Here is a 27,570-nt window from a genome sequence, read left to right as displayed (position 1 = left end):
GTGTATCACATTCTGGGGCTGTGACCCATCCTGTTCTTGTGTCTTGACAAAGGGCCCGGCGTGGCTCGAAACGTCGACTTTATGCCTGAGACTGTGGTGATGTATTAAAAGCTTTTATTTGCATCATACTGCTTGAAGACTGGTGAGTGCTCTCTGTTTCTTCTATATATATATATATATATATATATATATATATATCCTGGCTGGGCCCAGGTACTTTTCAGGGGGTGTGGCCTAATTACAGAAGGTGTGGCCATGCACCCTTAGAATAAAATCCAGATAAAATAGCACTTTAAGCACCTCACTGGCCATAAAACCACACTGCAACCTAACAAACTGCAGCAGGTGCTGGGTTGAGAAGCTCTAGCAGCTGTTGCTGCCAGGTAATGGGGAACCCGCTGGGCCCCTCCACCAGGCATAAGTTGGGTAATAAGTACCATCTCCCCCCCCCCCTTGGCGCCATTGGCTAGATCATGGGGTTCAGGGGTAAATGTGATAAGGACAAATTAGATTTCTGTGACATATCCTGCAATAGGTTTGTATTACAGCGAGTGATACATACGGTTTAAGACTTCCAGCATAGGCGTGATTATAGCGTAGTGGTGTAACTATAAAATGTGTTCTCTGCCAGAATTTTCAGCAACGCCCCCTCCCCCAACCCTGCCTTACCTCGGAACTGCTGGGTCTGTGGCCAGGACCCGCAGATCTTCTTGTCTGCGGTCCCGGTGCTCCTCCTGGCTGGCTGAAAATGACCATCCAGTAGTGTAGCTAGGTGCCATGGAGCCTGGAGCACGGGCATGTTTCACACCTCCCCCTCCCCCGATTTGTAGTAGGCGGGGGACGTGGCCTAACATTATATCACACACAGGGGCGTAGCTAAGGGTTCATGGGCCCTGGTGCGAAAGGTCAGCTTGGGGCCCCCCTACATACAACAAGAAACCCCAAGAAAATAAAAGCTGACAAGCCTGACAGGACTGGAGTCAGTGCTGTTGTGGAACTACACGTCCCAGCATGCCCTGCCACAGATTTTAGATAAATGATTTCTAAAACTGTGACAGGGCATGCTGGGACGTGTAGTTCCACTGTAACAGAGGAACTACACATCCCAGCAGTTTTAGCAATTTTCCCCATAATCTCAAAAGCCTGACAGACTGGACTCACTGTAGTCTGTCCGATATAGGGCGCCGGGCGGTCCTGCTCCTGAGTCCTGGCACAGCCTACACGTGCTGTGTGATGGCGCGGAAGCGGTGGGAGAGGGAGGGGGAGGTTGGAGCCCGCGTGCGTCGCGCTGACGTCACGCGGCAAGGGGTCCCCTTCCTATTGGCTGCCTGTGGCTGGGGACGGGACACGGTGGCCGTATCTGAGCTGTGATTGGCTGCAGCGGCTACAAGGGTACACATGTGGGACCCTTTACATTACATTGTCTACAAATGGTAGTGATAGGTGCTGCCTTATACTATTTATTGTGATGCCTTATGCTTTAAAAAAAAACTATAGGACAATGTGGAGTACTTTTAGCCCCCGTTCCCCCCAAACCGGGAGACAGCTGACAAGAAACACAAACCCGAAAAGGTACTTACAATGTGGAGGTGAAGCTGTGACGGCATCATTTCCCAGGAGCTGCTGTGTTCTGCAGTGAGACAGCTACCGTGCAGGAAAGACCCAGAGCAATGTAGACCTTGGCCGCCAGAGACAGTGTGCGCGTGCGGCACACAAAAGACATGACCTCCCCTGCCCAGCTGCCACTGCCGCTGGACCACTAACCAATAGGCGCTCGCAATCCAGCAGCCACCAATGCTTCTGATTGGCTGCTGGACTGTAAGCGCTTATTGGCTACCGGTCCAGCGGGAGACTGACTTGAATTAAAAATATCGGCGCACAGCCACGCACAACGGGGAGCAGGTGAGCTGGGTGGGCAGGTGAGCTGGCGGTGCACAGTTCCGGCTCCCTGTGATCCTTCGGCGCCTGGAGCTCGTGCTCCGCCCCCAATACGCCCCTGTGACATCACAAAATGGCTAGCGCCTCCTCTAGCATCCACAAAAAGTGTGCGCTATTTTTCATTAGCAGGAGCTAGGAGGAGTGCCGGGACCGCAGACAAGTAGATCTGCGGGTCCTGGCGACGGCAAGCATAGGGGTAAGGCAGGCTGGTCCCGGCAGCAGTGCAACACATCGATGGCCCACAGACCACACACTTACTCAGCGCCTCCCCGTGAACGCGGGGTCTGAGGGGCTATTGTTACGCCACTGCTATAGTGGGTGCAAGGGGTTACATTGCTATGGGGCCCAGAGGCTTAGGGGGCTTGGATCCAGGTTACAAAGTTGCATTTCATATACCTGCTAAGCAACTGGGCCTGATCCATTGGCCAGCCTGAATTGTATCACATTACATTCTCAGCGGATTGTGTAGTGGATGTTATAATGTGGCATACGTTGAACTAGAGGGTATTGTAATGTGGCATAAAATGAACTGGAGGTAACTGTAATGTGTCTGCTCATTATAATGTGGAGGGCACTGTAGTGTTACATAATAAGAACTGAAGCACTGTAATGTGGCACAATATGCAATAAAGGCAATATAGTGTGGTTTAATATGAACTGGGGGCCCTTTAATGTGCAGCTATGTGGCCAACAAAGTTCTGCTTACACCACTGCCCTCCAGTATCCATCTGAATCAGAGACGAACATTCCATGCATCCTAGCTGGCACCTACATCCATCTGTAATGAATAGTTTATAGGTATTTCATTCTAGCACACATGCCTTGGATATAAGATCACCTTGCCCATTCCTCAGTAAGGTCAGACAACCTTTTTGTTATGCATTTGGTATGCGTATTTGAGATAACCTGACTGATTTAAGGCCCATACACAATAGTGGATTTTGAGCTCAAAATATTTGTCAGCCACCACCATCCTTTTCGGGCGTTTTTACAAGCCGGGTGAACTACTTTCCATAGTCTCCCTCTGTGAAAATCGTGGGCCGAGTGAAAATCGCTCAGTATGTATGCACCTATAGTTAGACAAGATTAAGGGGGGGGATTCAATTATTTCCAACAGGGGAAATAGCTGCGGTCACCTATCCAATTCTGTCATTCCCGACAGCATTGAAGAGGCAGAACGAAAAAACGGACCTGACTTTAACAGCAATTTGGCCCGTTTTGCAGACAACGGCCATGGATCATCAAGATCACGGGCGGATCTGGAAAATCCATGGCCTTTTTCACAGACACGCCCCCCTTTTGCCAACTGGCAGGCGGGACATTGAATTCCGCCTGCCGATAAACCGGCGAGCGGGACAAAAGCGGGCCAGGGTTCCTGACTGTCAGGATGTACTGACAGTTGGGACCCGGGATTGAATACCCTATTTATGGTGTTTCCAATAATGGAACAATCATTTGGAGGAGAATTCACTTTGTATTTGTGAAAGGTAGGAAAAGTAGCAGTCACGTTGTGCTGAGCCGCACAGCCAGGGATGGGAGAAGCTGCACAGCATCTGAAACTGAATTCCAATCGCGGGATTGAAATCCTGGCAATTTTGAAGCTAAATCCCATGATCCTGCCGATCCCGGGATTGGCCAACCTAATTGTATGGCAATGAGGGGGACAGATTCAGCAGTCTTTGAGATGATCAAAAAGAAAACTAACAATCCTTTAATTGTTCATCTTCAGATTACAGCTCTCCCAAGTGACTTTTGCAAACTGAGCAATCTAAGGAATCTTGACATCTCAGACAATGCTTTGAAATCCATTCCAAACAGCATTGCGGGCATGAACAATCTGGTGGAAATCAGAGCTTGTAACAACAAACTTTCCAGCATTCCTGCTTCAATTACTGCCATGGATGGACTCCAGAACTTGCTTCTGAATGGTATGTGCCAAAGGATGTTCTACTAGGAACCATTGGCTAATAGCAAAGCAAATACACTAATGACCAGTGACGGCTACAGAGCTGGGGCTGCAGCACAGTTGAAAATTCAAATAGGGGAGAAACACCAACTGACAGTGAGTCCGTTTGGGATAGAAGTTGGTGGCAGTGGGTGTGGCTCCCCTATTTGAATTTTGAATTGTGCTGTAGCCCCTCCTCTGGAGCCTGCCTGCTAATGACCATTTATTCGTTAGAACTAATCTCACACAGGTAGTTTCCACTTGTTCCAAACAGATATTCTGGTCGAAATAAACTCTGTGTTAGACGTACATTTCACATTGTGTTATGGGGCCCATACATTTACAGATCGATTGTCAGATTGGGCTGATTGGATCAAAAACCTGGTAAAATCTGAATGACAGCTTTTGGCAGTTTTCCAGCATTTCAAAGCAAATGGTCAACTGTCATTTGCTCTCATCCGTAACCAGGTTTTTGTTCCAACCAGCCAGATCTGACAATCGATCTATAGATGTATGGCCAGCTTTAGACTAAGGATTGCATGAACAAAGAGGCAGAACTGGGGCACTGGGCTCCTGTGAACTAAAGGGCCCACTGCTGCAGCCTCACCCTCTTCTTGTCACCCAATGTTTTTCCCTTTCAGTCTACCTCCTCCTGCCTCTCCCTGTCATCCACTGCCATGTTGTATATTGTGAACTTGTGTTGGGGTGAAGGAGGGGAGGGTTGTTATATTTTTGCACCTGAGCTCACCACCCACGAGTTTCACCACTGCACGCATGCGTATCTTCATTTGAGATGTTATACAGGTTGAGTATCCGGTATCCGGACATCCCTTATCCGAATTATTCCAAAAAACGTGGTTTTTGGAATCATTCGAAATTTTTTTTTTTTTTTTTTTAACCCCCTAACCCTCTTTTCATACTTACCAAGTCCCTGGGCGTCCACAGCAGGCCTCCGGCATCTTCTCCTGGGTCTCCAGCGGTCCCAGGAATGCATTGCGCGAGTGCGCACACTCGCGCAATGCATTCCTGGGACCGCTGGAGACCAGGAGAAGATGCCGGAGGCCTGCTGTGGACGCCCGGGGACTGCGTGGACGCCGAGGGACCACCGGACACCATCAGGGGACAGGTAAGTATGGCTGCAAAAAAATATTCCAAAAACCGGAAAATTCCCCTATCCGAAATGCTCGCGGTCCCGAGCATTTCGGATAGGGAATACTCAACCTGTATATGTATTCTTGGTAACGTAACACCCTTACATTGAGTAAAAGCTGTCTTCACTGACTCACGGTACAAACTACCATCACTGTTACTATTCAAACATCACTGCTGTTACTTTACAAATACCAGCACAGCCTGTGTGTGTATAACATACCTGCTGCTCCAGTATAAACACACTCCCCATATTGTACCTCACCGCAATCTCCATATAGCAAGAACAGCTAGATAATAAAGAAAGGAAAACCATTTACATTGTAGTTGAGTCATCAAAAAAGTGGATGAGTAAAAACAGGATATAATGCCATTGTATATACTTTAGTCCAATCAAAGAAACTAAAGCCCAATATAAGGAAATATATAGATTTATCAGACCAGCAAAACAAAATGTATATGCAATTAACAGGACTAAATAGCATAAAAAAACTAAAGCCCATTAAGGCTTAGGATGCCTAACTCAAGGACCTATTGTGTATCTGAGCAAAAGAGTAACTTTGATTGGTCATTCCCACATATCACATGGTCTATAGTCATATGTAACATTATATTGCAGCTTAACAAAATGGTCAGCCAATGGCTTTCTCATCACTGAGGTTAAAACCTTCTTGATGGCTAAACGGTGTACAGCGATCCTCTCATGAAGGCTTTTTTTCTTTTTCATCAACCTTAAATAAAACAAATTAAGGAGATATATATATTATCAAGATATACATCCTAATTGGATATTTATATTTAGAGTGAGTAACAAATTCCTCTGTGGTCATAGACGAACAGCTCATTGCTTGATGCAGTTAAAGCACCAGTTTGTTGGTTTGTAATAATTTAGATGGAAAGGGTCATTCCTGGGTGTCCCTTATAGGATGTATTAATAGTTTTGAGGTTCTGGCTATGCTGGAAGCTCATAAACATTACTAGATTGGCATAATGTGTTCATTAATAAACCTAAACAATAGTTTGTAATGCTTTCATAGATTTGGACTAGTGATTGTTTTTTTAGCATTTCACCATTTTCATAAGTATGTCCTACCAAGTCAATAATACAGTTGGGGAAATCGATAGGACTTCCCTCTTTGCTTATTCAATAAGACGCCAATCATATCCCTGTGAAATAAATCTTTAATACATCTTTTGAACATCAATAGTCAATTGTATAGAGTCATAAGAGTTTTGAAAGGAACTTAGATTTTGCCTGACTTGAAGCTAGTAGGCTGAAAAGTTTTAGCTAATAAAACACTTTAAATTACAAAGAATTTACTATTACTGGATTGCTGATGCAAACGTGAAGTCTAAAAATGGACTTCATGCAGACTTAACATAGTCAATTTAATGTGCCAAAGGTCCGGTCCAAATCAAACAATGGCAAAAGCAAATGTGCTCACTGGAATTCATGTTGAAGCTCAAAGAAGTGCATAAAGGTGCTAACATGCTGGTACCATAGTAGAACCCATTGCTGTGCCAAAGATATGTCCAACGCATATACTGGCACAATGGTACGTCCCATTGTGCTGTCCCCATAGTGCAATGATATGCCCAAAGTATATACTGGCATAATGGCAGCATCCATTGCTGTCCCCATATTCAAGGGTATGTCCAAAGCATATACTGGCACAATGGTAGTACCCATTGCAGTCCCCATAGTTTAAAGATAGTATAAGTCAAAATCAAAACCATTTTCAGTGAACACTGTTATTAGATCCACAAGAAATTTCACTTTGGGACCACAGTAATTAATAATATTTAATAACAGGTCTTGGAAAGCCAAAAGTCACTGGTCAAATGTGGTCCCCAATATGCTGGAAGATGGCAATGATGGAAGACATCAAGAATAGCTTAGTTTCGCATAACAATAAAGTATCAGGCATTGATTGCAGGAATTTATTGTTAAATTTGGCCAATTGTAGCTCAAGGAAACTAACTGCTGAATTTATTGGACATCCTGGCAGCGTATATATTTTTGGCAGCAAAAGCCCGTTGTTTCTGATATATTTGCCTTATACTTATGCCTATAGCAAATATAGTTTGAGATCTGTTTGTACCATATGCCATTAAAATGCTGCACAAAATATTATCCAGTGTCTGAGGAATTGTGTGATCTCTATGTGCATTTGGAAAATGCCTCTTTTTTGCAAATACAAACATAGACGCTGACTAATATATGTTCTAGGTAACTATCTGACATCGTTGCCTGATGACATCCACCGTCTCAAGAAACTGAAAGAGATTAATCTTGATGATAATCCTATGATAAAACCTCCTCGCCTTGTGTGTGAAGAGAAACAGCTGTATCCAATTGGATGCTATTTACAGGCTAATGGCATTCGGGAAGGTAGGAAAAATGATTGGGCGATGCCAAGGGAATAATCTAACCATTCTCTTGTTCCTAAACCTACTCATTTCAGTCATCATTGTTATTTGTTTTAACACTGCCATCTAGTGGAACATCTATGAACTGTGGCGCACAATAACACTTTTTCATTGCTGTGTTTTATTTATTCTAGAGAAGATTATGCAGAAGATTTTCAAACTCGTCTCATGCAATGTCCTTACAGAAGATTTTACATTTTTCTGCAAGAAACTTCAGCTTAGAGATAAAGATATCCAAGTAGTAGGAAAGAACAGGTAAAGACACAAAAAAATCACAAAATGTATTGTCTTAAAGATTCACCTAACTGGCAATATTGTGCCGACAGGTGGTATTTCGTGCTCTACCATCCACTAGGACGTGGTGGGAGAATAAAATAGTGTGCCCAGCGTAGTGAGGCACCGTGCCCGAGCAGCGAGCGATGCGGTGCACTTTAAACTGTGTCCATGTCGACTGTTTTGACATTCATGTCAGAAAACAGTGAAAACCCCATGTCGACCTTTTCATTGTCGACTAATTGTCGAACTAATGACCTGTCGAACTAATGACCTTTCGACCTAGAACCATGTCGACCTAGAACCATGTCGACCTAGTGGTGTCGACCATCATGCTGTAGACCAAATGATCCCAACCCATGTAAAGTTCCTGGAATTTCTGGAGGGACCGCTGTGGTACCACAATAGCCACTAGAGATGTTTGTCTAATTCAGAATTTATAGCAGCAATGGACCCGTTTTTTTTTTTTTTTCAGGTTCCCCATTTACACTGCCGCTGACCCGGGTTTTTGTTGCAGTGTAAAAGGGGTATAACTCATAACCCATCTATTATATTACATTGACTTGTTTCTATTTTAAGTCTCTACCTACCGTGTTGGTCTATTTACTAAGCCTTTAAGTGAGAGATAAAGTGAAGAGAGATAAAGTACCATTGTTCAAATAAATTAGAAGTTAGGAGCTGATTGGCTATTTATTTATCTCTCCACTTTATCACTCTCCAAGGCTTAGTAAACAGGCCCTTGTATCACTATCACAAATGTGCAGTGTTAGAAGTAATGCACATTTATCATTAGAAGTAATGACAGAAAGGGCATTTTGGTCAGACAATGTGGCAGCCCTATCTAGACGCGGACATGACAGTCAGGATTGTTATCACATAATAATGTACAATGTCTGTTCCAGATCTCTTCAGTTTCCTGAGAAAATCTTGCACATGCTGAACCTTTGGAAAACGGGCAAACAGGCCGACGTAAGCCCTGCCGCCATCACCGAACAGCTGATCCGCGTGCTGGTCATGGCCGATCTATATGATGTTGCACTAAAAGTCAGGGTGATAAAACTCACTACAAGGGCAATAAAGATCTGAGTCTCTGCAGTCAGTGTCTCCTGGGGTGCAGGGTCAGAGTCAACAATACAGCCTGACGGTCAAGGGCCTAACTACCATAGGTGCAGGGGGGCCCAGAGCTGAGAGGGGCCCACTTTGCCTGTCAAAGTATCATATGCTGTATACATTTTTTCAGCAATAGGGGCCCTTAGAAACTTTTGCTATGGGGCCCACATGTATCTAGTTACGCCACTGCTCACGGTGCCTCCAGAATGGTTGGGCGAAGGCAATTTGTGATAACATTGCTGGTTTCCCCTCGCTCTCCATACATTAGCAATGTCTGGCGACCATAGTAAGCAGTGATGTACACAGCTAAACGTTGCTGCAGCAAATCCGCTGAATTGAATTCTGCCCACAGTGTGTACAAAATGCCCTCATCTGTGGTTTTTATATCCCTGTCCATGCCCACCACCATGTTTCGCACCATTTATATCAGAGAAGAATGAATAATAAAATACACTGTGCTGGAATAACGACATTATCTTTCTTTTAAGCACAAGAGAAAAAAACAAAAACATTTTAAATAAAAATTTTCTTACATGTAGTTAAGCAGTTAGTAATCAACAAATTCCGGTTACTATGTTTGATAAATCCTCATTACGCTGATGTTAGTAATTGTAGTTGAGTTCATCGTGCACGGGTCCCTGAGTCCCATGGGGCCCACATCATACATGCTGTACCCATTTTATTAATACTTACCCCCAGTGGCGTGCAGTGAGGACAGTAGGCAGAAAGTATAGGTGAAATTTAATAGTTTCCCTCCTATATCCCTATAAATTGTAAGCTTGCAGCAGGGCCCTCCTACCTCCAAGTCTGTCTGTTGTTACCCAGTTTGTTTTACCACTGTCTACTATTGTAAAGCGCAACGGAATCTGCTGCACTATATAAGACACTAACGGAATCTGCTGCGCTATACTATAAGAAACTGTAATGGAATCGGCTGCGCTATATAAGAAACTGTAAATAAATAAATAAACAATAGGGTCCGAATTTGCGATACAATCGCAAAAACTGTCCCACAATTCGTATATATTTTATAGGGTGCGATTTGCGGGGAAAAATTGCACTTTTTACCACAAATTCGCACATTCTGACTTGGCTATTTTTAGTAACACTTCAATTCGCATCCAGATGTTTTCCCATTATAAAGTATACAACTCGCAAATTTAATGGAATGCGATTTTTGGTAAACGTTACTAAAAATCACAAAAAAACAATAGACCAGGTACTGACAGGTGAATTTGACAGAACCATGCACAGATCATTGTGTATGGTTCTGTGTTAAAATATGGGCTGAAGCGTCACCGGCCCACGGACACCGGCTTCAGCCCTGGACGGGTGAAGCCTGGAGGGGACCCCTTTATTGGGGGCGTCCCCACTCCCCCATGTACCCTGTCCTGGTGAGCATGATACGGCCGGGGGACCTTATGTAAATAGTGTCCCCCGGCTGTGGCATGACACCGCGGACTGTTGGAGCCTGGTGCTGGTTCCAAAATACGGGGGATCCCCAGTTTTTTTGTCCCGAGTATTTTTGGAACTATGACCGGTCCAAGAGTCTGGGGCTGGTTATGCTCAGGAGGAGGGACCCCACTTAATTTTTTTTTTTTTCATTTTTTAAGACAAAATCGCACATTTCCTCAAATTCGCACATTTTCATGACTAAAAATCTTGACATATTGCACCATATTTCACTTTTTTGCTGCAAATTTACATCTCATTAACCCTTTCACTGGTAATCCCGATAATTTTCCGGGCCACGTCTTAATGCCCAGACTGGCAAGCCCGGAAAATTCTCGGTAGTTTACCAGTGTTTACCGGCTCCCTCTCCTCTGCCGCGCCTCTGCCTCACACACACACACACACACCCCGGTGTTGTATTACAGCCTGCGGCACCGGCTCATGACAAGCCAGGTTGCCGCATGCAGGGACGGGGTGCCGGGCTGGGCAGCGGCTGACATAGTTTTCAGCGGCGCTGCCTGGACCCTACACACAGTGTGGTGGGGTTTTTTTTAGGTAGCGCTCCCCCTAATAAACTCGCTCAGTGAGGAGCACTACCTTAAAAAAAAACACGACTGAAGGAGTCAAATATGCAAATTTGCGTATTAGAGTCTGAGCCCTCTTGAGCTCAGTCTCTATAGTGCTGCAGTGCTGCCGGCAGAGAGGAGGGGACCTGGACAGAGGTGGAGGCTCCTCTCTTAAAATGTCTCTGCCGTGTATATAACATGGCTTTTCCATTTTCCCTACCTAGCTTCTAGCCAATGCAGTCTGATACAGCCTACTTTGCAAAGCTTCCGACATTGCAGGACCTGTTTATATATATAATATATGAATTATGCTTTTTTCAAAGTACTTTGGGACAAATGAAGTGTTTGCTTCATTGGCTTAGGAGTACCCTCCTATGCGGGACATTGAGGGGGCTCACCTAAAGGGGAACCTGTACTATAAGGACATTTCATGAGATCAATCATCGTCAGATCTTTGGGGATAATTCAGATAGAGACTGCACCTATTCTCACTGACCCCCCCCCCCTGTCATAAGGACATACAATCCTAAGGGGTCTATGTTCTGTGAGTTTTCTCATTTTTATTTGAAACTGTATATTACAACACACTGTAACAACATTTTTGTAACCATGCACTGTGCTATTTTTGGTGTATTAAATGAGTGAATTAATCAATTATGTTGTGTCATTGCTGTAAACAAAAAATATAGCCAGTTCAGTGGAGATATTCTGGTCAGTAACACTAACCCATATTAATGCATACTTACCTATTTCCTGGCTGCTTAATGCGGAGGGGGCAAACAGGTTGGACCACTGAGGGGGAGTGGCCTCATTTTGCATGCGCGGTGTGGGGGCGTGGACATGATGACACAATTTAGCGTGAATCAGAGGCTACAGCATGCCTAGCAATTTCTGCCAGATGCTAGGAGGGATAAATTGGCACACCGAAGGCGCATGCCCAAAATGAATGGGTGTGGACTCATGGCTATGGGGCCTGGAGCACTTCTCATGAGCTCACGCCATTTTTACAGCTGAGGAGACATGCCCAAAGTTTTATGAGCTGCCGGCATTGCCTCTGTCCCTCTCTTTTATAGAGCAGCAAGTGTACAGTCTCCCAACTGCTCCTCCCCGCCACCACTGCGGGACACTGCTGCCTGGGGGTGGGACAGCGGGACATTCCCGCCAAAATCAGGACAGTTGGGAGGTATGGCTCTGGGAGGCTAGTGACTGTCAGATGTGTGCAGAAGTGTAGGGTCCTATTACACAGAATCAGTAGATGGTGGCGGTTAGATTAGTGACATGACTGTGTTGGAATAATTTAGATAAAACTGTACCTTAGACCTGACTGATAGATGACTGGGAGTCGGAGTGCTGGAACTGAGTGATCTTTACAGCAGTGTCAGTAGTCAGGGACACTCTGAGTGTGTTTTCCTGATAACTGGTTTAATCTTTGTCAATGTCACTGTCTGCAGCCACCTTACAGCTGTCACCCTCTGCCACTCCAGTCACCCACTATCTCCCTGTCACTCTCTGCCTCTCCTCATCAAGCAATATCAACTTGTAACCCTCTCCCTATCATTCTCTGCTTTCCACTGTCAGGGGTACATTTTCCAAGATGGGAGTTCTACTGAAGATGTGATGTTGCTATGGGCAACCAATCACATTCTATCTATTATCTCCTAGAAGGTGCTAAATAAGTAGAATCTGATAGGTTGCTATGGGCAACATCCCATCTTCAATACATCTCCTACCTTAGTAAATAAACCCCTTAGCTTGTCTCTCCCTATCCTACCTCTCCTTCACCCTCTGCCATTCGCTATCAGCCACTGCTTCTCCCTGTCTCCCTCTGCCTTCTGCTGTCAACAACTGACTCCCTAGTCACCTATTGCCCTTCACGTCACCCTCTGCCTCTCCCTGGCAGCACCTTCCACCCCCTGCCTGTTTCGGTCACCCACTACCTCTCACTGTCTACCTCGCCCTGTCATCCTATGCCTCTCCCAGCCACCTCTACCTGTCACCTACTGACTCCCCAGTCACCCCCTGCTTCTCTCCATCACCCACTACCTCTCACTATCTACATCTCCTTGCCACCCACTGCCTCTGTCACCCCATGCCTCTCCCAGCCACCTCTACCTGTCACCTACTGACTCCCCAGTCACCCCCTGCTTCTCTCCATCACCCACTACCTCTCACTATCTACATCTCCTTGCCACCCACTGCCTCTGTCACTCTATGCCTCTCCCAGCCACCTCTACCTGTCACCTACTGACTCCCCAGTCACCCCCTGCTTCTCTCCATCACCCACTACCTCTCACTATCTACATCTCCTTGCCACCCACCTCTACCTGTCACCTACTGACTGCCCAGTCACCCCCTGCCTCTCCATCATCCATGACCTCTCGTGCTGTCATCGCTGCCGCATGGTGCACTATGCGTACTACAATGCTGATCCCTAGGAAATACATACAGAACATATATTACATACATGAGAATATGTATATGTTCTTACGGAACCCCCTGGTTCCGGTTGATAGATCTACTGTCTAGATAGACCGTCAAAAGATCAACATGCAATATGCCGACATGGTCGAAAACGTTGACATGAGGTTTTCTCAAAAAATGTTTTATGTTTTGAATTTTTTTAGACTTTACCAACCATGTGGACTACAATGGGAAGGGTAAAGTGTGCCAAAACGATCCATGTGAGGGTTCGCATTTACACTAATTGAGGGTTCATGTGGACAGGTGTTGGCATTAACCTTACAAAAAAAAAACACAACCATTTCATTAGGGATGCCAATCCCAGGGCATTCGGGATTGAAAGGAATTGGCTTCCCTAATAAAAAAACCCGCCCCGTATATTTACAGACATTCCTCACTTAACGACCTACCTGTTTATCGACCACCCGGACTTACGACCTGGGCCTTTGTTTAGCGTCCGTGCTGTGACTCCTCGGACTTACGACCCCGCCTGCTCAGATTTACGACCTGCCCGCCTACCCTCTCACAGTTGCGACCTGCCCAGCCTGTTTAGCGACCCACGTCTCAGTAGTATTAAGGGTTTTATATAGGTTCGTTTAACAACCAATTCGCTTAACGACCAGCTTGTAGGAACGGAACCTGGTCGTTAAGTGAGGAATGTCTGTACTTACATGTGCGGTGAGGCTGGGAAGGTGGGCGGTGAACTCAGGAGCCAGCCTGACAGATGAATGGGTGTGCACCGGTAAATCCGGTGGAGCCAAAGGGGAGGTGAAGCCGGGAGGTGGGTGGTTGATGCAGCTGGTGGGAGGGCGGGCTGATGAGAAGAGGGCAGCACGCCAGGACGAGGCGGCCGTGCAGCCTGCGCAGCGTGACCTCTGACCTCATCACGCTGCGCAGTGCCGCTGGGGACGGGAGAAGCCGACCAGCGTCTGAGCACCCTCTAATCCTGAAATCCCGAGATTGAAGACTACAGTCCCGGGATTGAAATCCCAGCGTTTTAGGGGCCAACTCCCAGGATCCGGATCCCGGGATTGGCCACTGTACTTTTCATGTATCTACCTTTTTCATGTCAACCTATTGACTATCTAGACACTGTCTATCTAAAAATCCACTCCCCAACCCCCCCATGGGCTGCAACCACCAATAATATTTAGTGGCAGGAGAATGTTCTATTGCTTTCTTTGTACACGTGATAAAGAAATACATCACAGTGCTAGTGTGTACCAACCCCGGGAGCCATGCACAGAATACAGCTCTGCACGGACTGGGGAGGCGGCACTGCTAACAAGAAATTGAGTTTGACATCGAGTCAACGATGGCTTTAAACCATCGATATTGTCGATTCGATTGTAATTGTTTTTACCGTCACCACCTCATCGAACGTCACCCATCATTTGACGGTTGCCTTACGATGTCCATCCCTTCTGCGGCGTCCTGACTGGCTGTAGACCAGCGCCTCAGCGATTGGAGCAGCCGCCGGTGACGTTGCATAGGCAGACATCGCTTCAGCAGGCTGCAGCCAATCAGCCCGAAGCGTCAGGTAACAGCACACAGCGGTCGGAGCCTTACCCCGCCCCCTTCCCCATGCTGGCTCCGCCCAGCAGTACCGGCGCTGTCTTGTTCCTACCAACACCGGGAGCTACGTGCTGGCTTAAGCAGGAGGAAACTGCTCCGCGTCCCGTCCGGTGCAGCGCTGACATCTCCCGGTAGCTTCCAACTCCGTAACACCGGGGGTTCCCTGGAAGGGGGCGGGGATATAGCTGACAGCGTCTGACCTCGGAGCCACGCCCACTCCCGCCCCCCTGCTCTGTCTGCCTGCAAAAGTGGTGAGAGGGGAAGGTGATACAAGGCTCATATTAACTGCAGGAGCCCTCACATCCCCACTGCATCCCTACAGGTATGTACAGCATTATATATTTATTATATATACACAGTGTGTGATATACACATATATCTATGACACACACACAATTTGCTATCTATGTTTCTCTCTCTGATCTTATGGTCATTACAGTATCAATATTAGCTTCAATACTCTTCAGTGCTTTATATCAGGGGAACAGGGTTATTCAACATGCGCCCATCCAGCTGTTGTGGATTGGGAACAGTGGTATTAATTCGTCCCAATTGCCCAGAGGCAAGATAAATATTGCTGCCCCCCCCCCCAAAATAAAAAAGCATACACGCCAGCATAAATGTATGTATGTATGTATGTATGCATGCATGCATGTATGTATGTATGTATGTATGTATGTGACACTTTCAAAAATTATGTGGAGAATAAGGAGTGAGACGCATATTGCCCTGTTAGGAGGGGGGAGTCAGCCACAGGAGTTATATTGAAGGCTTTCAATTAACTGATTCAAACTTGCAGGGGAGGAGAGGTGCCCCCTTGGGAACAGGAGCACGGCGGCAGATGACTGCATTGCCTCTCAGAGTTAAGGCCCCCATACATGCTGCGTTATCGGCTGGATCGCATCGCATGCATTTTGCGTGCGATGCGATCCGCGGGCAGTACAAACAGTATGTGCAGCACATACTGTTTGTACTATGTGATCGCACATTGCATTACACCACATGTCTTCAACCTGTGGCCCTCTAGATGTTGTAGAACTACATGTCCCAGCATGACCTGACAGTTTTGGCATGCTCTCATAGGAAAAAATGTGGTTTCACAACATCTGGAGGGCCACAGGTTGAAGACCCATGCATTACACACTACTATCGCAGCGTGTATGGGGACCTTTACGCCTCTGTGGGGAACTATACATCCCAGTATGCCCTGTCACCAATTAAGCATGCCCAAATAACAAAACTGGTCATTCATGTTGGCAGGTATGGTTCCACAGAAGCTGGACGGTTGCACGTCGAATACCATAGATGCTTGTTTTATGTTAGTATTTCTCAATTTCTTCCTGTTTCCAGAATAATAATAGGTTCCAGCATGGCATACTGTTGTGCAGAAATAAGCTGGGTGTGTATAGTCTATATAAGTGTATATTCTTTATTTCCTAGGTGAGCATGCTGAGTCTGTTGCAGGCAGGGGGCGCCCTGCTGGAGGAGGCAGTAGGGGGCAGTATAGCCTCTATGGTGCTACTTCCCTGCGCCTTCCTACTAGCTTTGGCTTACTTGTCCAAACAGGCCTTCAAGTACCTACAGTCTGTCGACCCTGAAAATGTGGTAAGTTTGCAATGGTGGGATACCGGAAAAATAATAATAATATTTGCAGGCGGGTAATAATACCCATATATATATATATACCTACGTCTGTCGTATTGTTAGTTGCTATTATTCTGCCCATTTCCAGTACACTGGAGTAGGGAAGGCAATCCCGGGATTGCTGGGATTGACATCTCTAAACGGTACAGGCAGTAAGCAGGCCCTGTCCCCCCACTCTGGCCGCCCCACACATTCATTTACTTACATGGGCGGGTGGCTGGGAGCAGGGCAGACATCAGTGGGTGTAGGGAGCAGGAGCAGGGCAGACATCCTGCAGACAGGGGTGGGTGGCGTCGCCGGTGGCAGCAACAGCAGAGCCCCCCGGAGCTGCAGACAGGATTCAATGGTGCGTGGTCACTCTGGAACGGATATGGGCGGTGTGGCCTTGGCAGCGTGATGGCCAGACTGCGCAGGTCAGACTGCCCATACCTGCTCCAGAATGCAGGCCGGGGATCAGGAACTCTTGGGCAGCGTCTGAGCGCAGGCCAAATCCCAGGATCCCGCCAATCCCGGGATTGGCCACCCTACACTGGAGGCCAGGATTGCTAACAAATTAGACACCAGATTAACATGGCTTCTAGGATGTTTAATTGATCACCAGATGACCAGGTCTAGGTTGTCCCCAGATTGTCCTTCAGGCTTAATACATGCTTGTGCTGATTGAGTCATCAATACAACCTGACAGGGAGGTTGTTACTGCCTGTATAGTGCAGCGTCCAATCAAACTGGTCAGAAAAGACCCAACTGTTTTAAATGGATCTCACAACATATGACCAATGTTTCTAAAGGGCTGTAGGGAGATTTATTTTGTCAGTGATCTGTTGAGGACACCTGGATCATTTCGCTGCCTGGCTGTCTGTCTTTGTCCCACACTAAACTCTTAAGGGGCATACACACGAGGCGATTTCAGCCCCATTTCTAAGTGATCTGACCAGATCGCTTAGAAACGAAGCACTGATCACTCCATATGTATGCCCTGCAGCAATGCATGGTCCCGCGCGTCACTATCGCCCACAGGGAAAGCCAGTGCAGTTTAGTGCAGACCAGATGATTTCCCAAAATGTCAAAAAGCTGGTTACCTAAAGGAAATTGAGGGCGAGAACGGTGTCTTTTTATCCATGTTTGTTACACTTGTCAGCAAAGAACAATATAATAGGTTATTTTGATAGTTTTTCATTGTAACACCCTCTACTTCACTTTCAAGACATACACAACAGATAGTTAAATATTATACTGTCTGACCGTCTGTCTAAGGGGGGTATTCAATAACTGTCATGCTCCCGCAGCCATCTACCGACGGGGGAGATGGCTGCGTGGCCCTATTCAATGCTGTCTTCCCCGACAGCATTGAACAGGGTTTCTCCGCAGAATGAGCCCGACATCACAAGCTGACGGGCTCGTTCTGCCGAGAAAAGCCGGAAATAGGCGAGCTCCTGGCCGGAGCTTGTCTATTTCCACCCTCAACTCGCGGTCACGCCCCTTTCTCGCCGCTCGGCGGCTGGGACATTGAATCCCGACCGCCAAGCTCCAGTCGAGCAAAGCGAGAACGGGACAGGGGCACGGCTGTCGAGCTTGCTCGACAGCCGTACCCCTGACATTGAATACCCCCCTATGACTTGACTGAGCGATATAAGATACAAGCCAGGTAGTAGGAATACTAATAGAAGCAACGTGTCAGATCTGTATAATGTCTGTAGTACTGGGATTTGTCACAAACTGACATGAGTGCTTTAACATTTAACCTTTTTTGTTTGATATTCTTATTTGTAGAACTCCTTTATGGTAAAAACATGTGAAAGTTACATTATCACTAATGCACACCAGGGCACCTGAACTTTTACACACCGCTTGTGTGTGACACAGGAATTTATGTAGCTGTAGAAATGGTAAAATGAATATGGTTGTGTAAGAAATAACAAAATGAACACTCTTTTACTTTCCTAACTCCGCAGAAATACCCTCCTTACATTTCATCTTCTATCCCTTTTCTGGGACATGCCATTTCTTTTGGGAAAAGTCCAATCGAATTTTTAGAAAACGCCTATGAAAAGGTGAGTTTGTATGTTTTATTTTTTCACACAAAGGGCAGTATTCAATGTCAAAGTTCTCCGTGCATGGAGAGCGTTTTATTTCGCTCTCCATGCACTCTCCATGTTCCGGAGCCTCCTGCTCCCACTATTCAATGTTTTGAAGACTCGCCGCCACTCGCGGCGAGTCTTAACCCCTGCAGCGGACGAGCGTCCGCGGCAGGGAGCTTTCAGGGAGCCGGGGGACGGAAGCAGCCAGAGAGATTAAAGTCTGCCTGGCTGCTCCAGAGGACTGTGGAGGGGAGCGGGGCTCTCCGGAACCCAGGCAGCACAGGCTGCCCCCCCCTATAGCCAGCGGGGGACCCAGTATTCACTGCACCCGATCGTGCATATTAACGATCGGGTGCAGTGAATATATGAATATCTAATGAGCGGCTCGAGCGCTCCGGCGCCCCCTGCTGGCTGCACTGTGTAAAAAAATAAAAATATTTTTTTTTTTTTTTTTTTATAAATTAAATATATATTCATGTGCTATAAGCACATGAATAAAAATAACATGCCCCTTCACAGAAAAAAAACAACTGTTTTTTTGACACCAAAATTTAAAAAAAAAACCTTTTAGTTTAAAAGTTCACATTCCAGCTCTCCATCAAAAGATGGAGAATTTCTACACGGAGAGAGACGGCGAAAATCACTTAGAAAGACGGAGAATATTTCACATTGAATAGGGTTGCTCGCTTTTGGAGAGCAAAATGCTCCGTCCAAGGCGAACAAAGCACAAATTCTCCACAAAACACGGAGAACTTTTCTCATTGAATACTGCCCAAAGAGATGTATGTGCTACCTTAACCCCTTCAGTGGAGTTTTTTTATGGGGAGCGCTCCCTTAAAAAAAAAAAAAAACACCACTGCCTCCCCACGTCTGGTGAATAGTGTTCTGTCGGATCTGCGAACCAGAATAAACATGCAGCCTCCTAAGCACTAGTTCCATTCAGAGATTGTGTTGGTGTTATGTGTATTGTTCATGCAGTCCTCATATGGATCTAGGGATGGCCATCATTGTCATGTGATTATCCGCCATGGCATGTAACCAGTGCCTCATCATGGCTTGAACTATCAAGTGTGTGTGTGTGTGTGTGTGTGTGTGGAAACAAACATGGGAGCTCTGCTAAAACTCCTGCAAACTCTGTGACATAAGAAACATGAGGAATTCACAGCAGGAGATGGATGCCACCATTGCCAACACAGAGTTGAATAAAAACAAACATTGCCCTCCTATCAGAAACATTAATAGTTGCAAAACATAATTTTCTGATGGCCATGCCTAGTGTTCAATCTAGCACTCTGCACCTTTCAAAGTATGTGCAGTTGCTCTTTCCTGCCTGGGGTGCCGCTGTCTGCTGTGCTGTTTCTAGCAGTCTGTATCTCAAAACTACTACTTTACTAGAAGCCCCACAGCAGACAGCGACACCCTAGGCAGGAAAAAGGAACTGCACATACGCTGGAAGAAGCAGGGTTCTAGAATGAACACTACATGACTAGAGTGATGTTTTGATCATGAATGATGGTTTATCCCCTCTGTTTACCAATGGGATATTTTAGACCTGATTCGGAATTGATTGAATTTGCAATATGTTCGATTATCGAATGACTGTGCATGCATATGAATCATATTGCGCATGTGTTTGAGGGTGGACACCTGCTGTGCCCAGGCGGTTTAAGGGAGGGTGTGTGATGTCATCATAGCCTCGATCAACTGGGCTCTGAGTTGTAAAAGGGTCAGACTTACCTTTGCACAGATTGTGAAAATCAGTCGGTGGTGATGGAATTGCATATGGATGTGCGACATGATAGTGGATTGCAAAACTGTTGCAATTCACTTACAAATGTACACAAGGTGGGTTTTCTTTCTGTCTGGGCAGTGGCTACAAATTTGCAGGTGACCAATCAGGCCCTTTGTACTACACACACAGACTGGATTGGTGCACTTAAATGCAAGTCAAGCCCTGGTGCATTTCAGTGTATTTCTTCAACATCAATCTACTACGTAATACAAAACCATTGGTTTACTGTACAAATTGATTCTATTTTCTGCTTTTCTAGCCATAAATGGGACTCTATTCTAATGCCCACTTTGCACCTATTACTAGATGGGATGTATTGCACTATGCACTACGACACTGAATAATCTCTGCAGCCTGACTATTTTTGTTTCTATGGTTACAGTATGGCCCAGTCTTCAGTTTCACCATGGTGGGAAAAACCTTTACCTACTTAGTCGGTAGTGAATCTGCCGCATTGCTGTTTAACAGCAAGAATGAGGATCTGAATGCAGAAGATGTGTATGCTCGTCTCACCACTCCGGTGTTTGGGAAAGGGGTCGCTTATGATGTGCCTAACCCGGTAAGATTAAAATAGGCATTTCTTATTTTATTTATTTATTTTATTCTTAAACTGTTCACTTTATTTTTAGCGGACCTTTATGAGTTATGGTGTGTACACACGGTTCGATGTGCCTTAAGATGCGATACACGATCGGATCGGGATCGGATCGCAAGGCACATCCGATTTGCATACAATCTTGACTATATAGTGCAGATCTGCACTATATAGTCAAGGCAGCCAAGACTTTCTGGCTTGCGATACATGAACGCGCATCGATTCTGATGCCGATCCGATGTTGACTATATCGTCAAGATTGGAAAGGAAATCGGACCGTGTGTACACACTATTAGATTCACTTTATTTTTTTTGTTGTGATACTTTTAAACATCTTTGAGTTAAAAACATGGTTATGACTTTTAATTTTGTGCAGGTAACAAGATATGCAATACTGTAGAAGTAGGGAAAAAAATCCCCATTTTTGATAAATGTCGTGATCTCAGCGGTGCCTCCAAGCAATGAACATGTCCCAACAGAGACAGGGTTGAAGGGGAAAATTGATCTCTATGCAGTGCTCAGTGTGTCTTGTCCAACAGCTGAGCCATGCTACTGGCATCTGGTAAAATTATCACGCTGATCCTTCTCAGAGCAAGTGTAAATAAATAAATAATAAACATTGGGGGAAATTTACTAAGATGTGTATTCTACTTCACATGTCTTCATTAAGAAATGTCTCTAATAATTTTATCACATAATTTGTGGCAGCATAGTAGGAAGATTGTTTATATTGTACCCATCCTTGACCTTTTTTTTTTATCCCCCTACAGATCTTTTTGGAACAGAAGAAAATGTTTAAAACTGGGCTGAACATCGCTCATTTCAAAACACATGTGCGATTGATTGAAGAGGAGACCCTGGAATACTTCAAACGCTGGGGAGATAGTGGAGTTCAAAGTAAGAGTGATGATTCAACAGTGGTTTCCAGACTGTCCTGAAGGCAACCTGACAGTGGAGGTTTTAAGGATATGTTTGATTCAGATGGTTCAATCAAAATGAATGAGAAACTAACTCAACTGTGTTTAGGCATGGATATACTTAAAAACTGGACTGCTAGAGTGCCTTGAGGATGAACTGTGATAATGTTTATACTATAAAAGTTTTCTATGTGCCATTGGGCATTGTAAATGTTGGGAGCGATGGTGGGGGACTGTTTTACTTGACCATCAGACTGTTTTATGTAATGTTATAAGGTTGATAAGCTTTTGTACTTCTAAATAATTGTCCTTTAAGTTCTCTGTTAGATAGAAGTAAGTTAAAATGCTAATGTCCACCTTGCTTCAGTCCCCTTCTGACATCTCTGTATAAATATTGTTAATGACTGTGCTGATGGGAATGCGGTTATTTGGTCTACAGCATAATGGTCGACAGTCATTAGGTCGACATGGGAAACAGTCGACATGGGTCTATGTCGACATTGAAAAAGGTTGACATGGTTCTAGGTCGACAGGTCATTAGTTTCGACAATGTCTAGGTGGACAGTCAAAAGGTCAACATGGGGTTTTTCACAGTTTTTTTGAGCCGACATGTGCCGACAGGCGGTATTTCATGCCCTACCATCCACTAGGGCGTTTTGAGAGAATAAAATAGTGTGCCGAGCGCTGCGAGGCATAGCGAGCGATTCGAGGGGGATGCGGTGCACTTCAAACTATGTCCATGTCAACTGTGTTGACATTCAGGTAAAAAAAACAGTGAAAAACCCCATGTCGACCTTTTGACTGTTGACATTGTCGAACGAATGACCTGTCGAAATAATGACCTTTCGACCTAGAACCATGTCGACCTAATGACTGTCGACCATCATGCTGTAGACCCAATGATCCCAACCCGTGCTGATGTTATTAGCCCTACTGGGTTGTGTGCTTATTGCTAGCTCCTGTTAGTCCCCAGTGATGCTACTGTATACATGCAAACAACTGAAATGTAACAACCTCCGTATATCTCATCTACCTTTATTGTCTCCCTTCCCTAGTAACTAATAGGAATGATCAATTGCCAATAATACTTAGTAAATAACGTACCCTCTGTTCCAGACCTGTTTGAAGCCTTGTCGGAGCTGATCATCCTTACCGCCAGTCGGTGTCTGCATGGTAAAGAGATCCGCAGCATGCTAAACGAGAGGGTGGCCCAGCTCTACGCTGACCTGGACGGGGGGTTCACTCATGAGGCCTGGCTTCTTCCAGGTTGGCTGCCTTTGCCAAGCTTCAGGTATAATAGAAATAAGTCAGGCTTTCTCAAAATACATATACAGAAAGGAGGCAGCCATTTTGTGGGTTGAAACAGTCTTGATAAAACCTAGTCTATTGATTCGCTCTGAAGTAGGTATATATCTGAGGCATTTCCGGAGACTTTGGTTCTAAGTGAACCAAGATTGCATTGTGACCAGCGCTGGTCAGCCCACAGAATTGGCCACCTCCCATTGGATATTGGTGACTGGAGATCTTCTGTTCCTGAAGACAATCCTGTGTATTTGGTTACTTGTATTGCATTGCTTATTAAACCTGATTGTGCTGTGGGACTCTCGTTGTCGTCCATTTATTGATAACATTCTCCCGTTTCCAGGCGCAGGGACAGAGCGCACAGAGAGATTAAACACATCTTCTACCAAGTGATTCAGAAGCGTAGGCAGTGTGAGGAGAAGGAGGACGACATGCTGCAGACACTGCTAGATGCCACCTACAAGTAGGTTTCTGAGCCAAAAGCTATTCTTTATCTGTGATCTGCTGGTATACCAGTAGCCGTCATGTCTCTGCCAAGATGGCTTCTCCTGGCACCATGCATGAACCTGATGTCCAATACCCAGTTTAAAATCTGTTGGATCATTAGAAGACCTGCTGGTAAATGCAGGTGGAAGAACACAACTATAAGCCGGTGTGTTAGGTCATTTTCCAATCACACTAATAAGCCTGTGTCATACTAGGAGTGATCTAGGTGTTGGACTTAAAAGCATATAACATAATGTAGACAATGGGGTCATCTTGCTGTATGGGCTTAATGGGCAGTTGTTCAAGGGCCTGCCAATTTTGGGGGCCTTCTAGCTGGGACAGATTGGAATGTGGGCATTTGTTTCCAGGAGCTTTTTGGGAATTAGAATTAGAGAATGCTGGCTGGTGCTATCCACCAATCAGAGTCAAGCATTCTGTAGCTGCTTCCCAGCCTGCAGACAGACAGTGAATGGCTATCTGCATGCTGATTGGTGGATGGCTGAAACTATGCACCAATCAGAGTGCTGACAACCATTAACTGTACGGAAGCAAGTGTCGAGATGGACACAAATGGGTGTGGACGGGCCCCCAAATGCATTGCTTTGCCCGGGCATTGTAGGCAATGCTGTTAAGACAGCCCTGGTGGACACCTCCATGTGTTGACAAAAATCGGACATTGATCATGGTGGGAAAAGCCTACATTGAGCGTGCTGGGATGTATAAATGCCACTCATTCCTGTACCTCCTGTATAACCTGTGATTGTGGTATATATCTCACTGATAACACACTGAGGTTTCTATAACAATTTGTACAAGAAAAGCTATCACAGGGCTGGTCAGCGATGGCACTGACATCAATCTCATACTGGTAATGCATGTCCAAAGTAGAGGTTGGCCGGAGGAGTTATTCAACCCGATCCCCAAACCACCATGTTTATCCTACTTGACCACACAGGGGGCCCATTTATTCAGCTGTTGTTCCCACGTATATACCCATATCTCCACATTAGTGTCCTGTGCCTACAATGCAGTATGATGGTGCTCATGTGTCCCCTCCTATCTGATTCACATTGCAGGGACGGCACACCCTTGAATGATGACGAGGTAGCGGGAATGCTCATTGGGTTACTGCTCGCAGGACAGCACACATCGTCCACAACCAGCGCCTGGATGGGCTTCTTCCTTGCTAAAAACAAATCGATTCAAGATCAGTGTGTCGAAGAACAAAAAGCTGTGTGTGGGGAGGATCTCCCACCTCTGAGCTACGACCAGGTTAAAGATAATAATCCTTTATTCCTCTTCCCCAGTGCTTCTGAAACTCTGATCCTCAAGGCTCACCCACAGACCAGGTTTTAGGGATATCGCTGCTTGAACACAGGTGACTTAAATAGCACCTCAGTCGGTACCCAAGCATGGATTTCCTTTAAGTCCCATACACACGGGGCGATTCTAGCCAATATCGCCTGGGATATGTATGTATGGATGTACGGGTCCTAGGGAGCACGTGCCCGCGACTAGCCCTGAAGTGCGACCAGCGGCTTCCCCCGGCAGTGTCTCATTTTCATCAGTGACCATTGCTGGTCACTGATGAAAATGGGACACTGATCATGGTTCTAAATGATGGAAATTGAAAAGCAATACAATTATAGCAGACTGTTTCATATTTACAGCTTAAGGACTTGCAAGTCCTGGACCGCTGCATAAAGGAGACCCTCAGGCTTAGACCCCCTATCATGACGATGATGAGGATGGCCAGGACACCCCAGGTCAGTAGCACCTTCTTTCCTATGTTGTATGTTACACGCCCTTTTTGCTCGCTACCATGGTTACAGTGACTGACGGGTTGCCATATTTGTTGACTGTTTCTTTACAGACTGTTGGAGAATACAGCATTCCCCCCGGGCACCAGGTGTGTGTGTCTCCCACCGTTAACCATCGTCTTAAGGACATTTGGGTGAAAAACACAGAATTCAATCCTGACCGATACCTGCATGAGAATCCAGCGTCCGGGGAGAAGTTTGCATACGTTCCGTTTGGGGCAGGTAATACAATTACTTACGTTGCTCAGCAATTTTTAAACTGATACTTGGTAAACGTGTGGAGAACAATACAAAATCCCAGTCCGAAATGGAACCAATGGTATTAAGCAGTACATAGTGGTATAAGGTGTTCGATGTACCCTTCTGGGGTTCTAGCGAAGTTGGCGCAGGCCATAGTCACATGGCTTCCTTCCCAGGTTAGTACCCAGCACATTGGGGTAAATGTATGAAGCTTGGAGACGTGATATCTATCACCATTAAAGAACATTATGCGCAAGGTGATAATGCTCCAGCCAATCAGATCCTAACTGTCAATTTACATATTGTAGCTGATTGGCTGGTGCAATATCACCTTGCACATAACATTCTCTATGGGGATAGATACCACTTTTCCAACCTTTATACATTTACCCCATTGGGTCATATCATAAGCATATACGGATATAATTTGTGCATGTTTCTTACGGAATGGGATCATTGGGTCGACAGTCATTAGATCGACATGCTGTAAGGTCGACAGGTGTCTAGGTCGACATGGGACAAGGTCGACAGGTGTTTAGGTGGGCACATGCGTTAGGTTGACAGTCAAAAGGTCAACATGGGGTTTTTCACTGTTTTTTTTTTTACCCAAATGTCGACACGGACACTGTTTTAAGTGAAACGCATCCCCTCACATGGCTCGCCATGCTTCGGGCACTATTTGATCTCCCGCCATGCCCTACTGGATGATAGGGCATGAAATGCCACATGTTGGCTAACCCATGTCGACCTAGACACCTGTTGACCTTCCAGGATGTCGACCATCTTTAGGTCAACCCATCAACCGTATCCCGTTTCTTACACAGTCTAATACAGGGGTGGCCAAACCGGTCCTCGAGATCTACCAACGGTCCACGTTTTCCAGATCAACCAAGCTGGTGCACAGCTGTAGACATTACTAACTGTCACATTCCCCAGATCACCTAGCTGGTGCACAGCTGTAGTCATTACTAACTGTCACATTCCCCAGATCACCTAGCTGGTGCACAGCTGTAGTCATTACTAACTGTCACATTCCCCAGATCGCCTAGCTGCTGCACAGCTGTAGTCATTACTAACTGTTACATTTCCCAGATCGCCTAGCTGCTGCACAGCTGTAGTCATTACTAACTGTCACATTCCCCAGATCGCCTAGCTGGTGCACAGCTGTAGTCATTACTAACTGTCACATTTTCAAACCTGCTGCATTCATTCCTACTATAGATCCACAGGTTGCCTGGAAAACATGCACCGTTGGTAGATCTTGAGGACCGGTTTGGCCACCCCTAGTTTAATAGTTACCAATGTTACTGAGGGTAATATGCAATTCCTACAGCGCAGACTACTTTCACTTTCTGTCCTCCCATAAGTAAATACAGAATGTATATTGTGAGGCTTTGACCAAGTCTTTATCTGTTTCAGGTCGGCACCGTTGTATCGGGGAGAACTTTGCTTACGCTCAGATCAAAACCATTTGGTCCACGATGCTGCGCTTGTACGAGTTTGACCTGGTGGATGGATATTTTCCAACAATAAATTATACAACTATGATTCACACCCCCAATAACCCGATCATCCGATACAGGAGGAGGAACCTGAAAATGTAATGCGTATTTGTCTTTTTTACATGGGAACATTGTACATTACTTGGGGAAACTTGAATTTAATTGCTACTGTACATGTTATGTATTTTATAATCTGAATGTGAAATATTAATGTTTATTTTTCTTTTCTCTTTTTTCCCTTTTGAGGGTTTAGATCTGTTTGTAAATATGTTGGATTAAATTTAAGTTTAATTACT

At 45.5% G+C, this 27,570-nt stretch overlaps 2 protein-coding genes and 1 long non-coding RNA gene across 5 annotated transcripts in view; 2 read left to right on the top strand and 1 right to left on the bottom strand.

Moving 5' to 3' along the window:
- Window positions 1-11,493, top strand: part of LRRD1 (leucine rich repeats and death domain containing 1) — a 21,106-nt gene extending 9,613 nt beyond the window's left edge. For 2 of the 3 annotated variants that reach the window (XM_083189421.1, XM_083189422.1), the window contains exons 3-6: window positions 3,668-3,866; window positions 7,263-7,424; window positions 7,597-7,717; window positions 8,638-11,493. In XM_083189421.1, the coding sequence (XP_083045547.1) occupies window positions 3,668-3,866; window positions 7,263-7,424; window positions 7,597-7,717; window positions 8,638-8,821 (666 nt within the window). In that variant the 3' untranslated portion in view covers window positions 8,822-11,493. Of the gene's footprint in view, window positions 1-3,667; window positions 3,867-7,262; window positions 7,574-7,596; window positions 7,718-8,637 lie in introns of those variants that run through there. The other variant, XM_083189423.1, reaches the window with a different exon arrangement.
- LOC146081287 (uncharacterized) overlaps window positions 1-15,097 on the bottom strand; it is a 19,416-nt gene extending 4,319 nt beyond the window's left edge. Inside the window, exons 1-2 of the long non-coding RNA XR_014475106.1 lie at window positions 14,687-15,097; window positions 5,256-5,322 (exon numbers count right to left, since the gene is read on the bottom strand). This is a non-coding gene — a long non-coding RNA (uncharacterized LOC146081287). The remainder of the gene's footprint in view (window positions 1-5,255; window positions 5,323-14,686) is intronic.
- CYP51A1 (cytochrome P450 family 51 subfamily A member 1) lies at window positions 14,918-27,570 on the top strand. The gene is made up of 11 exons (XM_083189424.1): window positions 14,918-15,220; window positions 16,339-16,503; window positions 18,495-18,593; window positions 20,795-20,971; window positions 21,778-21,904; window positions 23,041-23,215; window positions 23,570-23,689; window positions 24,789-24,984; window positions 25,383-25,478; window positions 25,586-25,754; window positions 27,192-27,570. Exons 2-11 carry the CDS (start codon window positions 16,345-16,347, stop codon window positions 27,374-27,376), a joined length of 1,503 nt encoding a protein of 500 aa, XP_083045550.1. The 5' UTR covers window positions 14,918-15,220; window positions 16,339-16,344; the 3' UTR covers window positions 27,377-27,570.

Source organism: Crinia signifera, chromosome 5 (assembly GCF_055691185.1).
Source record: "Crinia signifera chromosome 5, ASM5569118v1, whole genome shotgun sequence".
Lineage (NCBI taxonomy): Eukaryota > Metazoa > Chordata > Amphibia > Anura > Myobatrachidae > Crinia > Crinia signifera.
The sequence above is the reverse complement of the archived record's forward strand: the minus strand, read 5'-3'. Positions and strand labels throughout refer to the sequence as shown.

What these genes read in the sequence shown, in the direction of transcription:
- CYP51A1 (XM_083189424.1), top strand. Translation starts at nt 16,345, where the DNA reads ATGCTGAGTCTGTTGCAGGCAGGGGGCGCCCTGCTGGAGGAGGCAGTA. An exon ending in CTGTCGACCCTGAAAATGTG is followed by an intron (nt 16,504 to 18,494) that starts GTAAGTTTGCAA and finishes CTAACTCCGCAG; the next exon opens with AAATACCCTCCTTACATTTC. An exon ending in CTTATGATGTGCCTAACCCG is followed by an intron (nt 20,972 to 21,777) that starts GTAAGATTAAAA and finishes ATCCCCCTACAG; the next exon opens with ATCTTTTTGGAACAGAAGAA.